Source organism: Sceloporus occidentalis, unplaced genomic scaffold, assembly GCF_023333645.1.
Source record: "Sceloporus occidentalis isolate IW3139 unplaced genomic scaffold, rSceOcc1.0.p SCAF_5, whole genome shotgun sequence".
NCBI classification, from domain to species: Eukaryota; Metazoa; Chordata; class Lepidosauria; order Squamata; family Phrynosomatidae; genus Sceloporus; species Sceloporus occidentalis.
In genome coordinates this window covers 46783598-46797176 of record NW_028316985.1, presented here as the reverse complement: position 1 = coordinate 46797176, position 13579 = coordinate 46783598, and the positions used below count along the sequence as shown (strand labels likewise).

The 13579-nt window shown below is 46.6% G+C and overlaps 1 protein-coding gene across 3 annotated transcripts in view; it reads left to right on the top strand.

Moving 5' to 3' along the window:
• Positions 1 to 13579, top strand: part of TMTC3 (transmembrane O-mannosyltransferase targeting cadherins 3) — a 45522-nt gene continuing 31943 nt past the window's right edge. Inside the window, exons 1-3 of one of the 3 annotated variants that reach the window (XM_089523997.1) lie at positions 1 to 140; positions 2449 to 2550; positions 9590 to 9700. In XM_089523997.1, coding sequence (XP_089380123.1) covers positions 104 to 140; positions 2449 to 2550; positions 9590 to 9700 — 250 coding nt within the window. In that variant the 5' untranslated portion in view covers positions 1 to 103. Of the gene's footprint in view, positions 141 to 2448; positions 2551 to 9589; positions 9701 to 13579 lie in introns of those variants that run through there. The other 2 variants (XM_089523998.1, XM_089523996.1) reach the window with 2 other exon arrangements.

The window sequence follows — 13579 nt, the reverse complement described above, 5'->3', positions numbered from 1 at the left end:
GGTTGCACAAGAGGGAGGGAAAGGGTGAGGTACCGCGAAAGAAGAGGAGGAGACATGGCGGAGGGGATGCTTAGCTGAGGCCTCCCCGGAAAGAGAGAGGGGCATGAAGAGTGAGGAAGGTGGCCAGGATCCCAGGGCAGGTAATGAGGGGGAGTTAAAAGGGCTGCCTGGTGGAAGAGGAGGGTGAAGGGGTGGCCAGGTCTCCTCCCTGCAAAGGAGGACAAGGCACTGCAAAAGAATGTAGGGCTTCCAAGGAAAAGGTAGGAAGTAAAAGCTGACAGACACTCATAGCATTGCATGCCTCAAAATGGAGGACATTGTGGACTTCCCCCTTTGACAGAAGGTTTGGAATGGAGGGCATGTCCTGGAAAAAGAGGACGCCTGTCCACCCTAGTGGGCTAGGAGCCAAGGGTGATCAGATTTCCTCCCTGCAAAGGAGGACAAGGCACTGCAAAAGAATGCAGAGCTTTCAAGAAAAGGGTAGGACATGACCAAGTAAAAGCTGACAGGCACTCAGAAATGCATGCCTCTTTGCCATGCTCAAAATGGAGGACATTGTGGACTTCCCTTCTGGACAGAAGGTTTAAAATAGAAGGCATGTCCTGGAAAAGGAGGATGCCTGGTCACAGGCGAGGGGGGGGAGTTCAGGTTGACCTCACTGCAAAGGAGGGCAAGGCACAGGGAAATGGAAGGCTTTCGTGGAAAAAAATGGAGGACATGATTAAATAGAAAGCTCAAAACACTCATAGATGTATGCGTTCATGCTCTTTAGGTCCAAAACACACTGCAGAAACAATCCAGTTTGAGACCGCTTTAACTGCCCCGGCTCAGTGCTTGGGAATCCTGGGAACTGTAGTTTTATTTTGGCACCAGAGCTCTCTGACAGAAAAGGCTAAAGGTCTCACAAAGTTATAGCTCCCAGGATTCCTAGCATTGAGCCAAGGCAGGTAAAGTGGTCTGGATTGTTTCTGCAGTGTGTTTTGGACCTTAGTCATTCTCAAAATGGAGGATGTTTTGGACATTCCTCTTGGACAGAAGGTTGAAATGGAGGACAAGTCCTGGAAAAGGAGAACCTCTGGTCACCCTGGCGTTGACCTCATCCTCCCATATCGCTCCATACAGAATCCTCCTTAGAGATTGGGGGGGGGGGTTTGTACTCGTGTTACTCAAAAATTGTAATTCCCGTAGCATCACTGAATGGAGCAGCAATAGTTGTGGCAGAAAAAGATGATGATGATATTTATTACCTTTCTTTCCCCATGGATCAAGGCAGAGGACAACAGCAGTCAACATCAGTTAAAACACATCAATTAAAACACACATCAGTTTAAAAGGACAAATAAGGCGCACACATATTAAAACAATCCACATCATCTAAAATTCACAGTTTAAAAATCATCAGGATAAATCAAGATATGCTACACCCACAGCATTCCCTTCATCTACCAAACTTGTAACTCTTATCTCCCTCCTTAGAAGTCTTTAAACAGAGGCTGGATGTCCATCTGTCAGGTATGCTTTGATTGAGAGATCCTGCATGGCAGGGGTTGTACTGGATGTCCCTTTTGGTCTCTTCCAACTATGATTCTATGATCAAAGGCATGCTGGAAGAGACTCAATGCTCTTTTAAATTCAGATTAATCTTCTCCGGCAGATCATTCCATAATCTAGGGACGGCTGAAACTAATAACCAAATTAAAATTATACCTTGACATGACAATAACATTTGTACTGCCTAAACATATTTACTTGTACATAGAACCAGCATGTGGTTTGAGCTTTGAAGTGTGACTCTGGAGACTAGGGTTTGAATTCCAGCTCAGCCATGGAAACCCACTGGGTGACCTTGGGCAAGTCACACTCTCTCAGCCTCAGAGGATGACCATGGCAAACCTCCTCTGGAGAAACATTCAAAGAATACCATAAATCAAAAATGACTTGGAAGCACACAACAAAGTTCCATGTGGTTAAAATGAAAATTTGGTAAGATGTGACGTTCTTAAAGAAAATTTTAAAATGAATTTTAAAACTTATTTTTTCAAAAAAAGAATGTTTAAATTGCTTTTAAGTCCCAGGGCCTCTCCTTTCTCCTACCACTTTGCCTTGCCCTACTCACACCTTCTCTTCAGCATTGTAAAGGGACACAGGCGAATGCCACAGCCCATTCTGCCAAAAGGCAGATACTAGAGGTGTAGTGGTGTCACTTCCCCTTAAGTTGCCCTCGTAGGTAGAGATGCCCCTGCTTGTGTGTAGTTGATCAGCTTGTGGTTCCTGTTAATTGAGAAGAGTACTTCCTTATATCTATTGTGGTCAAAAAAGACTTGTGGTTTCACATGAAAGAATTCACATCTGATGCTGGTGAAAACCTGAATTCTTTGTACTTGTTCAAATAAAAGCTTTTTACTATTTTTATTTATTTATTATTTTGATTGCATGGATTTTGCAAAGAAACTATCTGCTACAAGATACCATTAATTGATATCCAGCTACCTACTGCACTGAGAGCCAAAGCCAAAGGGGTGTTGCAGTCTGAGGCGTGTTTACTCAGAAGTAAGTCACAATGTGTGTAGTGGCATATTGTTTTCATTGTTGCTGTTGTGTGTGCCTTCAAGTCATTACTGACTTACGGCTACCCTAAGGTTACCCTTCATGGGATTTTCTTGGCAAGTTTCTTCTGAGGAGGTTTGTCATTGTCATCCTTTGAGGCTGAGAGAGTGTGATTGCCCAGTGAGTTTCCATGGCTCGGCTAGGATTTGAATCCTGTCCTTGTCCTAGTCCAACACTCAGACCATTACATTTCCATCTCCGCTGCTGCTTCAGCTCAGCTGAAGTGAATGGTACATTGTTGTTGTTAACTGCCCTTGAGTTGTCCCTGGCTCATGGCGACCTTGTGGATATCTCCAATACCTCCTGTCCTCCACTGCTCTGCTTTGGTACTGCAAATCCATGCCCATGATCTCCCTGATTGAATCTATCCATCCGGTGTACATTCTACAAAATGCCTTCTCATGATGTGGCCAAAGTACAACAATCTCAATTAGATCATTTTTGCTTCCAATGAAATTTTGGGCTTTATCTGCTCTAGAACCCATTTGTTTGTCTTTTTTGCTGTCCATGGTATCTTCAACACTCTTCTCCAGCAGCACATCGCAAATTTGTTGATTTTCCTCTTATCTACCTTCTTCACTGTCCAGCTCTCACATCTGTATGTGGGGAATACAATGATTTGGACAATTCTAACTTTAACACTCAGTTGTATGTCTTTTCTCTTTAGAATCTTGTGTAGTTCTTTCATAGCTGCCTTTCCCATTCCTAGTCTTTTTCTTGACTGCAGTCCCCATTCGAATCAATGGTTTGTCTTAGGTATGAGAACTCTAACTATTTTGATTTTTTCATTGGTGCATAGGTTACTTGTTTGTACCTGACTGAATAGACAGTAATGCTCAGTAAATTGGGAGGCAGTATGAAAAGAGAGAGACTACATTAAAGGTCAGTTGATTCAATCAAGGAAGCCACGACTACCCTGAATTTTCAAGACCTGAGCAGTTGATGACTGGAGTGCTTAGAGGTCTCTCATTCATGAGGTTGCCTTAAGTCAAAGTTTACTTGATGGCAAATAACTACAACAGACTGACTTCTGTCAGTCTAGCTATGGCGCTTTTGCAGAACATGTGAAAAGTAGTGTGTGAAGCTTGCATAGAATAGGTAAAGTTTCTCTACATGGTGCTGATTTTATCAAGTGATAATAATAATACACATTATAAGTATGATAGCTGTTATTATTCTACATATAACATTTAAACCTTAAAAGTGAATTGCTGCAGACTTCTTTGAAGACAGGGAGGAAAACATTTTTTATAGACAAGGGCACAACTACATTTAAGTTGATACTTGTATTTGGTTATGTATAGATTCATGATGCTTGTAGGTCATACAGTTTGACTATCTCTCTATGAGTATTTGAAGAAGCATGTTTCATATTATGCAAAAGTACATCTACTTGATGCCTCCACCACCCGCAATATATGTCATTGAGATTAGGAGTCTTAGTTTGATACTCTGAAATACTGTGCTGTTTTATTTGACCTGTTATCGTAAACTGCCTTGAGCAATTTGGCTGAAAATCAGCATAGCAATTGAGCTATTCAACAATGCTGAACCAGCACACCCTTTCTAATGGTCTTCTTTCATTATTTATGTGAGTCTTAGCTATGTATGATCATAAGACTGGGGAAATACTAATTTGCTACATATAAGTATTTCTGATATCACTCTGTCACTTCTAAGAGTGCTTTTCAGTACTATTAAATAGAGTATAGCTTGCTCATGAAAAGATTGTTCTTTGTTGTGAACCTTTTATCACTAATTACATGGTAATAAACATTTCAAAATGAAAGTAATGCAGAATGTCTAGCAATCAGTGCAACAGTAGATCTGACCTTTTTTTTGTTGTTGTTCTTCTATAAAGCTGGTTTTATGTACCGTGTAACTGTATACAGTGGTTAAGGCCACAGTCTAATACTGTTCTGAGTATTTTAGGTAAGCTTAATCGCAGCTGCTCCCCCAGTGGAACTTTTAAAGTTTTTCCCTTTTGAACAGCAAGCTTTCATGTTTTGAATCCTTTCTGAATGCTAAACATGAAAGCACTAGTGCTGGTGGCACAGTGGTTAAATACCTGTACTGCAGCCACTCACTCACAAACCACAAGGTTGTGAGTTCAATACTAGCCACAGGCTCTGGGTCGACTGAGCCTGGCATTCTTCCGAGGTTGCTAAAGTGAGTATCTAGCTTGTTGGGGGCAATTAACTTACAGTTGTAAACCACTTGGGGAGTGCTTAAGTGCACTGATAAGCAGGATAGAAATGTACTTGCTATTGCTGTTAATGAATCTAGATGCATAGTCCAGTAGAGAATGGTTAGTTATGGCAAATGAACATTTTATCCTCCCACATGTCCGACATAGTACTCCAGCATTTGAAAATGTGTGGTATCATAAGCTGGTAAACTGTAGTCCTCCATATGTTGTTGAGTTTCTTTATATATATTCATGTATAAGTCCAGAAATTTTAGTCAAAAAAGGACCCCAAAAATCTGAGTCGTCTTATCCATGGGTCAGTGTAAAGTCTGTACTTTAACTCGTAGTTAAAAAGGAAACATCCCCTGGTAAAAGGCAAGAGTGTGGTCTGTCCTGGAAGCACTGATCCCCCTTTCACTCTCTTGCTCATCCATCCATTAGGCTGAGCACAGCCTGCTAGAATTTTATAAATTCATTTGTTTTCCTTTGGTTCACCCTTTTAGATCCTTTGTTACATGCCCTTAGGTTTTACATTTGATTTACCCATAGGTCATATCAAAATCCATAATTTTGTCCCCAAAACTTGCCCCCAATTATAAATGAGGTCGATTTATTATTGAGTATATACAGTACAGTCCGTCCTCGCCTTACGCGGGGGGATCCGTTCCGGATCCCTCCGCGTAAGGCGAATTCCACCTATGCTCGAGCCCCATTGGAAACAATGAGGGTTGTGCGCGGCGGCGCGGGCGCGCGCGGGGCGCAACGGGCGTGCGCGCCCATTCAATTGAATAGGATGCGCCGCCCCTTCCGCCCCACGTGCACCCTGCGGCTTGAGCGCGTATGCTCAAGGCCGCATATGGTGCGCCCGCGTATGGCGCGGGCGCGCTGTACATCTTTCCAGGCAGCATGGCTTGTGGTCTGGGATGAAGGAAACTGGGGGTCCAACAACAGCTGGAGGGACACAGATTTCTCATTCCCATCTTTGGAATTAATTTTTTTATTATTTTCCCTGTGTAAAAGTTAAATACTCCTTTTGAAATACTTGCATGGTATTCAGTGCTGTTTTGTAATCTGGATGTGTGAATTAAAAAGTCACCCTGTGCTTTGTTTTTCAGAGCATACATACTCTGTCTCCCAAAGCTTTTGGCATATTTTTAAAATACTTTTCATCCCAATTTTCTTTTTGTAAATGTCCAGAGCAGCAAATCTAAAAGTAGACATCCAGATAAAAATCAGTTTAGGAATAATAGACGTTGCAAAACAAAAAAAGTTTTATAGATGTTTTCTTTAGAAAAGGTAGTAGTAGTAGTCGTCGTCGTTGTAGTAGGACCAATTTCTACAGGAAGGGTACTGCAGAGGCAAGGCACTGCTACTGTGCTCACTTGCACATCAGTCTGAGATTGTGGCATAAGCAGCCTTCTTCATTGCAGTTTACACCCTAGAAGCAAGCACTCTTTCGGGTAGCCAGAACAAAGAGTGAGGCTTAAGCATGGATAGGATACAGATAAATTTGACCATGATTTGTCACTTGTCAGAGAAAAAGCTGGCCATTGTAAATTTGGACCAGTTGAAGATTGCATGTACTGCCACATTACAAGTAACACAGTAGGCTTTTTTTTCAAATACGTAAGTTCAGAAAGCAATTTTTCCTGCTCACGGCAAGTGGGGAGAACTTACTTTATGGGATTTTCAATTCTGACCTGTCTGATTTTTCTATATCTTGCTGGGCTGAACATTTTGATTGGGCACTCCATTACACATTACATTGGTACTCAGTTTTCTGTCATCTTCAATCTAACTTATGGTTCATTGACTGTCCATGGGCATCTCCATGGGGATGGCAGACCATGTTGAACCTGTTTCTGCACATTTCAATCTCTTCTTAATCAAGAATCAGTTAGGAAGAGCCCCAAGTGTTAGTTGGAACTTTAAAAAAAGATGCAGACCTCTTTGTTAATATGCAGGTCTGGCTATGTAAATGAAATGTGCTTTGCTTCTTCAGTTGGAAAAGAGCAGACAGAGGAAGCCTGTATCTTTCTCCTGTTCATTGTTGTTGCATGCCTTCAAGTCATTTCTGACTTGTTTAGCCCTAAAGTGACTCTATCATGAGATTTTCATGGCAAGATTTGTTCAGAGGAAGTTCGCCATTGCCCTCCTCTGATAGGGTTGCCATATCCCGCCCCCCGGCGGGACAATCCCGGTTTGGGCGGTGCCATCCCGGTCCCGGTCCGGTTTGGCGCCCAAACCGGGACGGCCCCGCCCACCGCGGCCACCTCCGCCGCCGCGGCTCCAAGGCCTTTCTGAGGCCTGGGGCGAGGCCGGGGCGATCGCCGCCGGCCTCCTCCCCTCCTTCCTGGTCCCAGCGGGGGCCAAGAAGGAGGCGAGGCCGGGGCGATCGCCGCCGGCCTCCTCCCTCCTTCCTGGCCTCCGCGGGGGCCAACAAGGAGGCGAGGCCGGGGCGATCGCCGCCGGCCTCCTCCCCTCCTTCCTGGTCCCAGCCGGGGCCAAGAAGGAGCCGAGGCCGGGGCGATCGCCGCCGGCCTCCTCCCTCCTTCCTGGCCTCCGCGGGGGCCAACAAGGAGGCGAGGCCGGGGCGATCGCCGCCGGCCTCCTCCCCTCCTTCCTGGTCCCAGCCGGGGCCAAGAAGGAGCCGAGGCCGGGGCGATCGCCGCCGGCCTCCTCCCTCCTTCCTGGCCTCCGCGGGGGCCAAGAAGGAGGCGAGGCCGGGGCGATCGCCGCCGGCCTCCTCCCCTCCTTCCTGGTCCCAGCCGGGGCCAAGAAGGAGCCGAGGCCGCGGCGATCGCCGCCGGCCTCCTCCCCTCCTTCCTGGTCCCAGCCGGGGCCAAGAAGGAGGCGAGGCCGCGGCGATCGCCGCCGGCCTCCTCCCCTCCTTCCTGGTCCCAGCCGGGGCCAAGAAGGAGCCGAGGCCGGGGCGATCGCCGCCGGCCTCCTCCCCTCCTTCCTGGTCCCAGCCGGGGCCAAGAAGGAGCCGAGGCCGGGGCGATCGCCGCCGGCCTCCTCCCCTCCTTCCTGGTCCCAGCCGGGGCCAAGAAGGAGCCGAGGCCGGGGCGATCGCCGCCGGCCTCCTCCCCTCCTTCCTGGTCCCAGCCGGGGCCAAGAAGGAGCCGAGGCCGGGGCGATCGCCGCCGGCCTCCTCCTCTCCTTCCTGGTCCCAGCCGGGGCCAAGAAGGAGCCGGGGCCAAGAAGGAGCCGAGGCCGGGGCGATCGCCGCCGGCCTCCTCCCCTCCTTCCTGGTCCCAGCCGGGGCCAAGAAGGAGCCGAGGCCGGGGCGATCGCCGCCGGCCTCCTCCCCTCCTTCCTGGTCCCAGCCGGGGCCAAGAAGGAGCCGAGGCCGGGGCGATCGCCGCCGGCCTCCTCCCCTCCTTCCTGGTCCCAGCCGGGGCCAAGAAGGAGCCGAGGCCGGGGCGATCGCCGCCGGCCTCCTCCCCTCCTTCCTGGTCCCAGCCGGGGCCAAGAAGGAGCCGAGGCCGGGGCGATCGCCGCCGGCCTCCTCCCCTCCTTCCTGGTCCCAGCCGGGGCCAAGAAGGAGCCGAGGCCGCGGCGATCGCCGCCGGCCTCCTCCCCTCCTTCCTGGGCCCTGAGGGTCCCAGGAACGAGGAGAGGCCCCGATCCTGGCCTCCGATCGTGGCGGGGCCCAGGCGGGGAGGGAAAGCCTCCTTAAGTGGAGGCTTTCCCTTGCCGCTTGGCCTCCGCTGCGATCGCGGTAAAATGTAGGACAGAATTTTCAAATGTAGGACACACTTTTTGTGTGTCCTACATTTGAAAATTTTGTCCTACATTTTTCCCGGTTTCGAGGTCCGGCACTATGGCAACCCTATCCTCTGAGGCAGAGAGCATGTGACTTGCCTTAGGTCAGCCAGTGGGTTTCATGGTGAAGCAATGGATAGATAGAGCTCTTTAACAGGGAAAGCATGTTCCTTTAAGTGTCTAGTAAGAATATGTTTGATGGGATTTCCTAGTACATGTGGGAATGTCATTGAAAAGGTGTATGCTCAAGGTGTCACCATAGATTGGCAGATTTGAAGGAATTAATTGTCTTGACACATATCAATCCTTCTTTCATCTTCATTCATTTTTCCAAGCAAATAAGTCTAACATGTAAACCATGCTGGAAGCTTGCAGGTGTAAAAAATTCTCATTTAGAACAAGCAGCTGAATCTCACTTTAGTGTGAAGAGGTGCTTTCAAGTTGTTTCGCTTCCCCAAGGATGTATGTGAATTTCCAATCACTTCCAAATTTTTTAAAAAAGGAAATGTTAAAACATATTTTTGTTAATGGTGTATGGCCTCCAAACCCACCAAAATTGACCACTTCAGTCTGCTCTGATGGGCTTCAGACAGGTGTGTTTTTCAGCTGTACTACTGGAGGTTCTTTTAACTAACCAGGTTGGAGGGGAGGAAAAGAAGTAGGGATACTTCACTAGGCTTAGAGGTGATTTCTTTGGGAGAAGTAGATGTTAATGGACCTCTCCTCCAATCTTACTGTACACTTTGACTTGCAAGAATACTAAATTGCTCACCTAGTCAGATCACAGTGTCTGGCAGTAATGTGTGAACAGGTTTCAAGTATAACTAACTTTTAAATTGTCTCCATAGGGGAGAAGCTTACATGTGCTGTGTTACAAAGTCATTAATTGGTATAAAAGGCTTTTCTCCCATGAATTTTCAACTATTTGGGTGTTAAAAAGCTTGAGTAACAGTATAGAAAATCACAGTGATATTGATGACATGGTTCCTAAATATTATCTCCTCCACCCCTGTGTTTTCTTTTTAGTAAAGATCATAACATCGATCACAGTAACTGGCAGTGATATAGATACATGCATAATTAAAAATGATTTCTCTCAAGACGCACATATAAATGAAGAAATACTATGCTTGAGTGGTAAGTTTTTATTTTTAAAAGTTCTCCTGGATATCAAGTTTGAAATGCTTTTAAATCACCTGTCTCCCCTAAACCTTGCTTGTTTTATATTTGTTTCATTCTAATCTTATGCATCTGATTAAAACATGAGACTACAGTTGCAGATAGACAGCTGGTGTGCACCTTCTTTTAAATGCACATTGCCCCAGTGAATCTTAACAAGATAATTTAAAAATGGCCTGATACCTTATTTGAGCAACAGGTGGTGAGATGTTTCTCTAAACTTAATATTGGTTCATGGGACCAGAATAGGTATGTTCAACATTCACACTACATATCTTTCCTAAAATGCATGAACTACATTGGCTTCTAATCATGAACCAGTGCTAACTCTTCTTCCAGTATGATGATAGAAAGCTATAATATTTACAGAGAGATGCTTTCATGCCCTGTTACAAAGTAATGCATGAACTACAGTAATCTGAAAAAGTTAGATGATCAGATTAATTTAATAGATTTTTAAACCATCTTTCAAGACAATTTATCTTCCTACAGCAAGAGGTACATTTTTGGTCCTGATTATTATATACTTTCTGTCCTCATATGTTAAATGTATTTTGATTTATGCCTACCCCTTTTTGTTTAAGCTGTTTGAGAAGGAATTTAGTGCACAGCTAAATAATCCGGTTTACATTGCCTAGTTTGAATCCTCTTCTGGGATGCAGCTGGATATTATCATATGCATTTTGCCACTGATGCCACCTCCTGCCTAAAGCCGAGCTCCCAGTGCACTGAGTTGGCTGATTTGCAAAGTCAGGAGCTTCCCAGTTTTGCAAATCAGCCGGCTGAGCTCAGATTCTAGCCATGTTTTAGGTGGGAGATGGCATCGGCTGCAAAATGCATATGATAATATCCAGCTGCATCCTGGAAGAGGATTCAGACCTGACAAGGTAAACCAGATTATTTAGCTGAGCGCTGAACTCCAGAGTTTCAGTATTTCTCAGTGACTGGAATCCAGCAAAACAAGGGCCATTTCACGGCCAATTCCTAACTTACACTTTGTGCATCCTTTTCTAGTCTGGCTAAAGAAACTATATCTGGTGAGTTTCCCTGGGCCTTGGTATGTCCAATGAAGCAAAGAAGAAATTAAACTTATAAGAATGAGAGAGGGGTTTAATAACCTTGTACTCTTGTCAATTACTCTCACAGTGCATAATTATCATTTATCACTTTAGTTTTTAATGAATGTGAAACCAGTTACTTCCTTCTTTCTCAGTGAAACATTGAGAGTTAGAAAGCAATTAGTCATGTTTTATAGAATTAGCCTAATGGTGCAATCCTAAGCAAGCCTCCCAGAAATGAGATTCCTTGGGCTATACTAATGATTCCCAAAGTGGGCATTTTGCTCCACCTGAGGGCAGTGGTAAAATTCAGGGAGGCCGTGAGGGAAAATAATAATAATAATAATAATAATAATAATAATAATAAATTTTATTTCTATTTCCCGCCTCTCCCAATGGATCAAAGCGGGATTACAAGCATAAAACCACAATGACAAGCATAAAACCACAATAACATCTAGATTACAATAAAAAATCATCACTTAAAAATGCAGTTCAGAACAATAAAAACATCATCTAACATGCAGTATTACAGCCAAAAGTAGGGTTTTCTTAGGTTCTTCATAGAAGATCGGGTGGGTAGGCCTGCTGGAAGAGATCTGTCTTTAGTGCCTTCCTAAAAGCATCTAAGGTAGTAATAAGATGGATCTCTTTCGGCAAGTTGTTCCATAACTTAGGTGCTATGGCTGTATAGGATCTGTGGGAAAAGGCAGCGGCAGGGGGACACTGAAGAAAAGGGGAACAGCAAAGGACCCTCCAGTCAAAGTATTGGTGCGCAAGGAGAATAGGCAGCCTTTAGAGCCATAGTAGAGATGCAGAGTTAGAGCACATGGCATCAGGAGAGAAGCAGCAGCAAAAAGGAACTTTCACATTTGGGGCCCTACTTAAGCTTTGTGAGTTTTCCTGGGGCTTGGCTGGTCAGTTGAAGCTGCATTGCTGCTCTTGCTTTCTTTCTTTGGACAGATCAAGAGAGGAGGTAACAGAAAACAATGTGTGGGGGAAAGGCAGGGGAAGAGTATCCAGGTTCAGTTCTCCAAAAGAGTCCTTCACCTTTTTTGGATTGATAGTCCTTCCATACTGGATAGAAAAATGGAAAGCTGGCTGCACCTAGGGTTGCCATAAGTCAGGACCTCCAAACCAGGACAAATGTAGGACAACATTTTCAAATGTAGGACCCTTTTTTTTTTTTTTTTTTTTTTTTTTTTTTTTTTTAAACAGATCCAAGCCTCTCCCTCCCAGCTTCACTTTCCTTTCCCCCAACCCCTTCGGGGGAGAGGAAATCCCCAGAAAGGAAAAGCCTGGGCAGCAGAGGACAAGCCTAGACCGAGGACGCAGGCTCCTCTGAGGGGCTTGTGTGCTCGGCCCAGGCCTGTCCTCTGAGGCCACTCTCCTCTTCCCAGACCTCCCCTTTCCTCTTTGGAGCTCTTTGAAGGGAAGGGAAGGGAGGCCGGAAAGGAGAGGAGAGACCTGGGCACTTGCCCGTTCCTGCTTTTCCCAGACCTCCCCTTTCCTCCAAAGGGCTCTTTTTGGAGCCCTTTGAAGAGAAGGGAAAGGAGCAGGGAAGGCGAGGACTCGACGGCTGTGGAGGACAGCCCCAGGCCTCTCCTTGGCGGCTTCATTTTTCTCAGGCCAAAGGGAGAAGCCTGACCCAAGCAGGGAAGGTAAGTAGGGATCTAGGGAGGGATGAAGGGAAGGAGGGAGGGAGGAGGCAAGGCGAGGGACTTTTGTCCCCAATCTGCATCCCATGCTTCTTCACCGAGACTCTACTGTACACAGAAAGTGCACTTGGGGGGGGAACCTTTGAAAATGGGCACCCACCTCCTCCTCCTCCTGTTTTCCCCTCCTCCTCCTCCTCCTCCTCCTCGCCATGCACTAAGAAAGGGCGCTTTTCCCTCCCCCTGGCTGGCCCAGAGTCTCACTCCTCCTCCTCCTCCAAGGGTCCACCTCCTCCTTGAGGCTGGCCAATGGCAGAGTGGGGCTGGAAACAGCTCCACCCCAGCTGCTCAGCCATTGGCCAGCCAGCCTCAAGGGGACGAGTGTTCCCTTTAGGCATGATGGCTGCCAGCCGGGCCCAAACTCAGGATTTAGAGTGAACCAGACTGTGACCGTGCCAAACCGCAAAAACCGTTACAAGCACGGGTGCAGCCAGGTTATGGCATCCCTAGCTGCACCCCATCTGCCCCAGTGAAGAAGGACTGAGAGTCCTTCCTCACCAAGAAGCTTCTCCCTTTCCTTGTCACTTGGGAGGAGCAATCAAGCAGCCGATCAAGTAGGAACCAAGAAACCTCTCAACTGCATCCACCTTTGCTGCAAGGCCAGCAAGGGTGAGAGGCTTATCAGTTACTGCTCAGCTAGCGGCTCAGTTGCTGTTCCCAGGGTGCCTGAGTACAAAGGGAGCAGCAATCAAACAGTCAGTCTAGTAGTGACTGAAAAGTCTCTTGCCTGAGCTGGCCTTGGCCTCAAGACTGGCATGGGTAAGAGGATTTTCAATGGCTGATCAGCCAGCTACTTGGTAGCTGCTCCCAACATGACTGGGCGAAATGGAGTAGTGACCAAGAAGCCACTTGCCCATGTTGGTCTTTGCTGCAAACCTAGCACAGGTGAGAGGCCTCTTGGTCTCTTCTCAGCCAGCGCTGTTCCCTTTGTACCCAGTCACCCTCGGAGCAGCAAATGAGCAGCTGGCCAGCCAGCCTTCCCTTTACTGTAAAGCTGGTTCGGGTAACATGGAGAAGCAGGCCTTCTGCTATATTCCCACATGAGAGGTTGAGGAGGAGGCAAT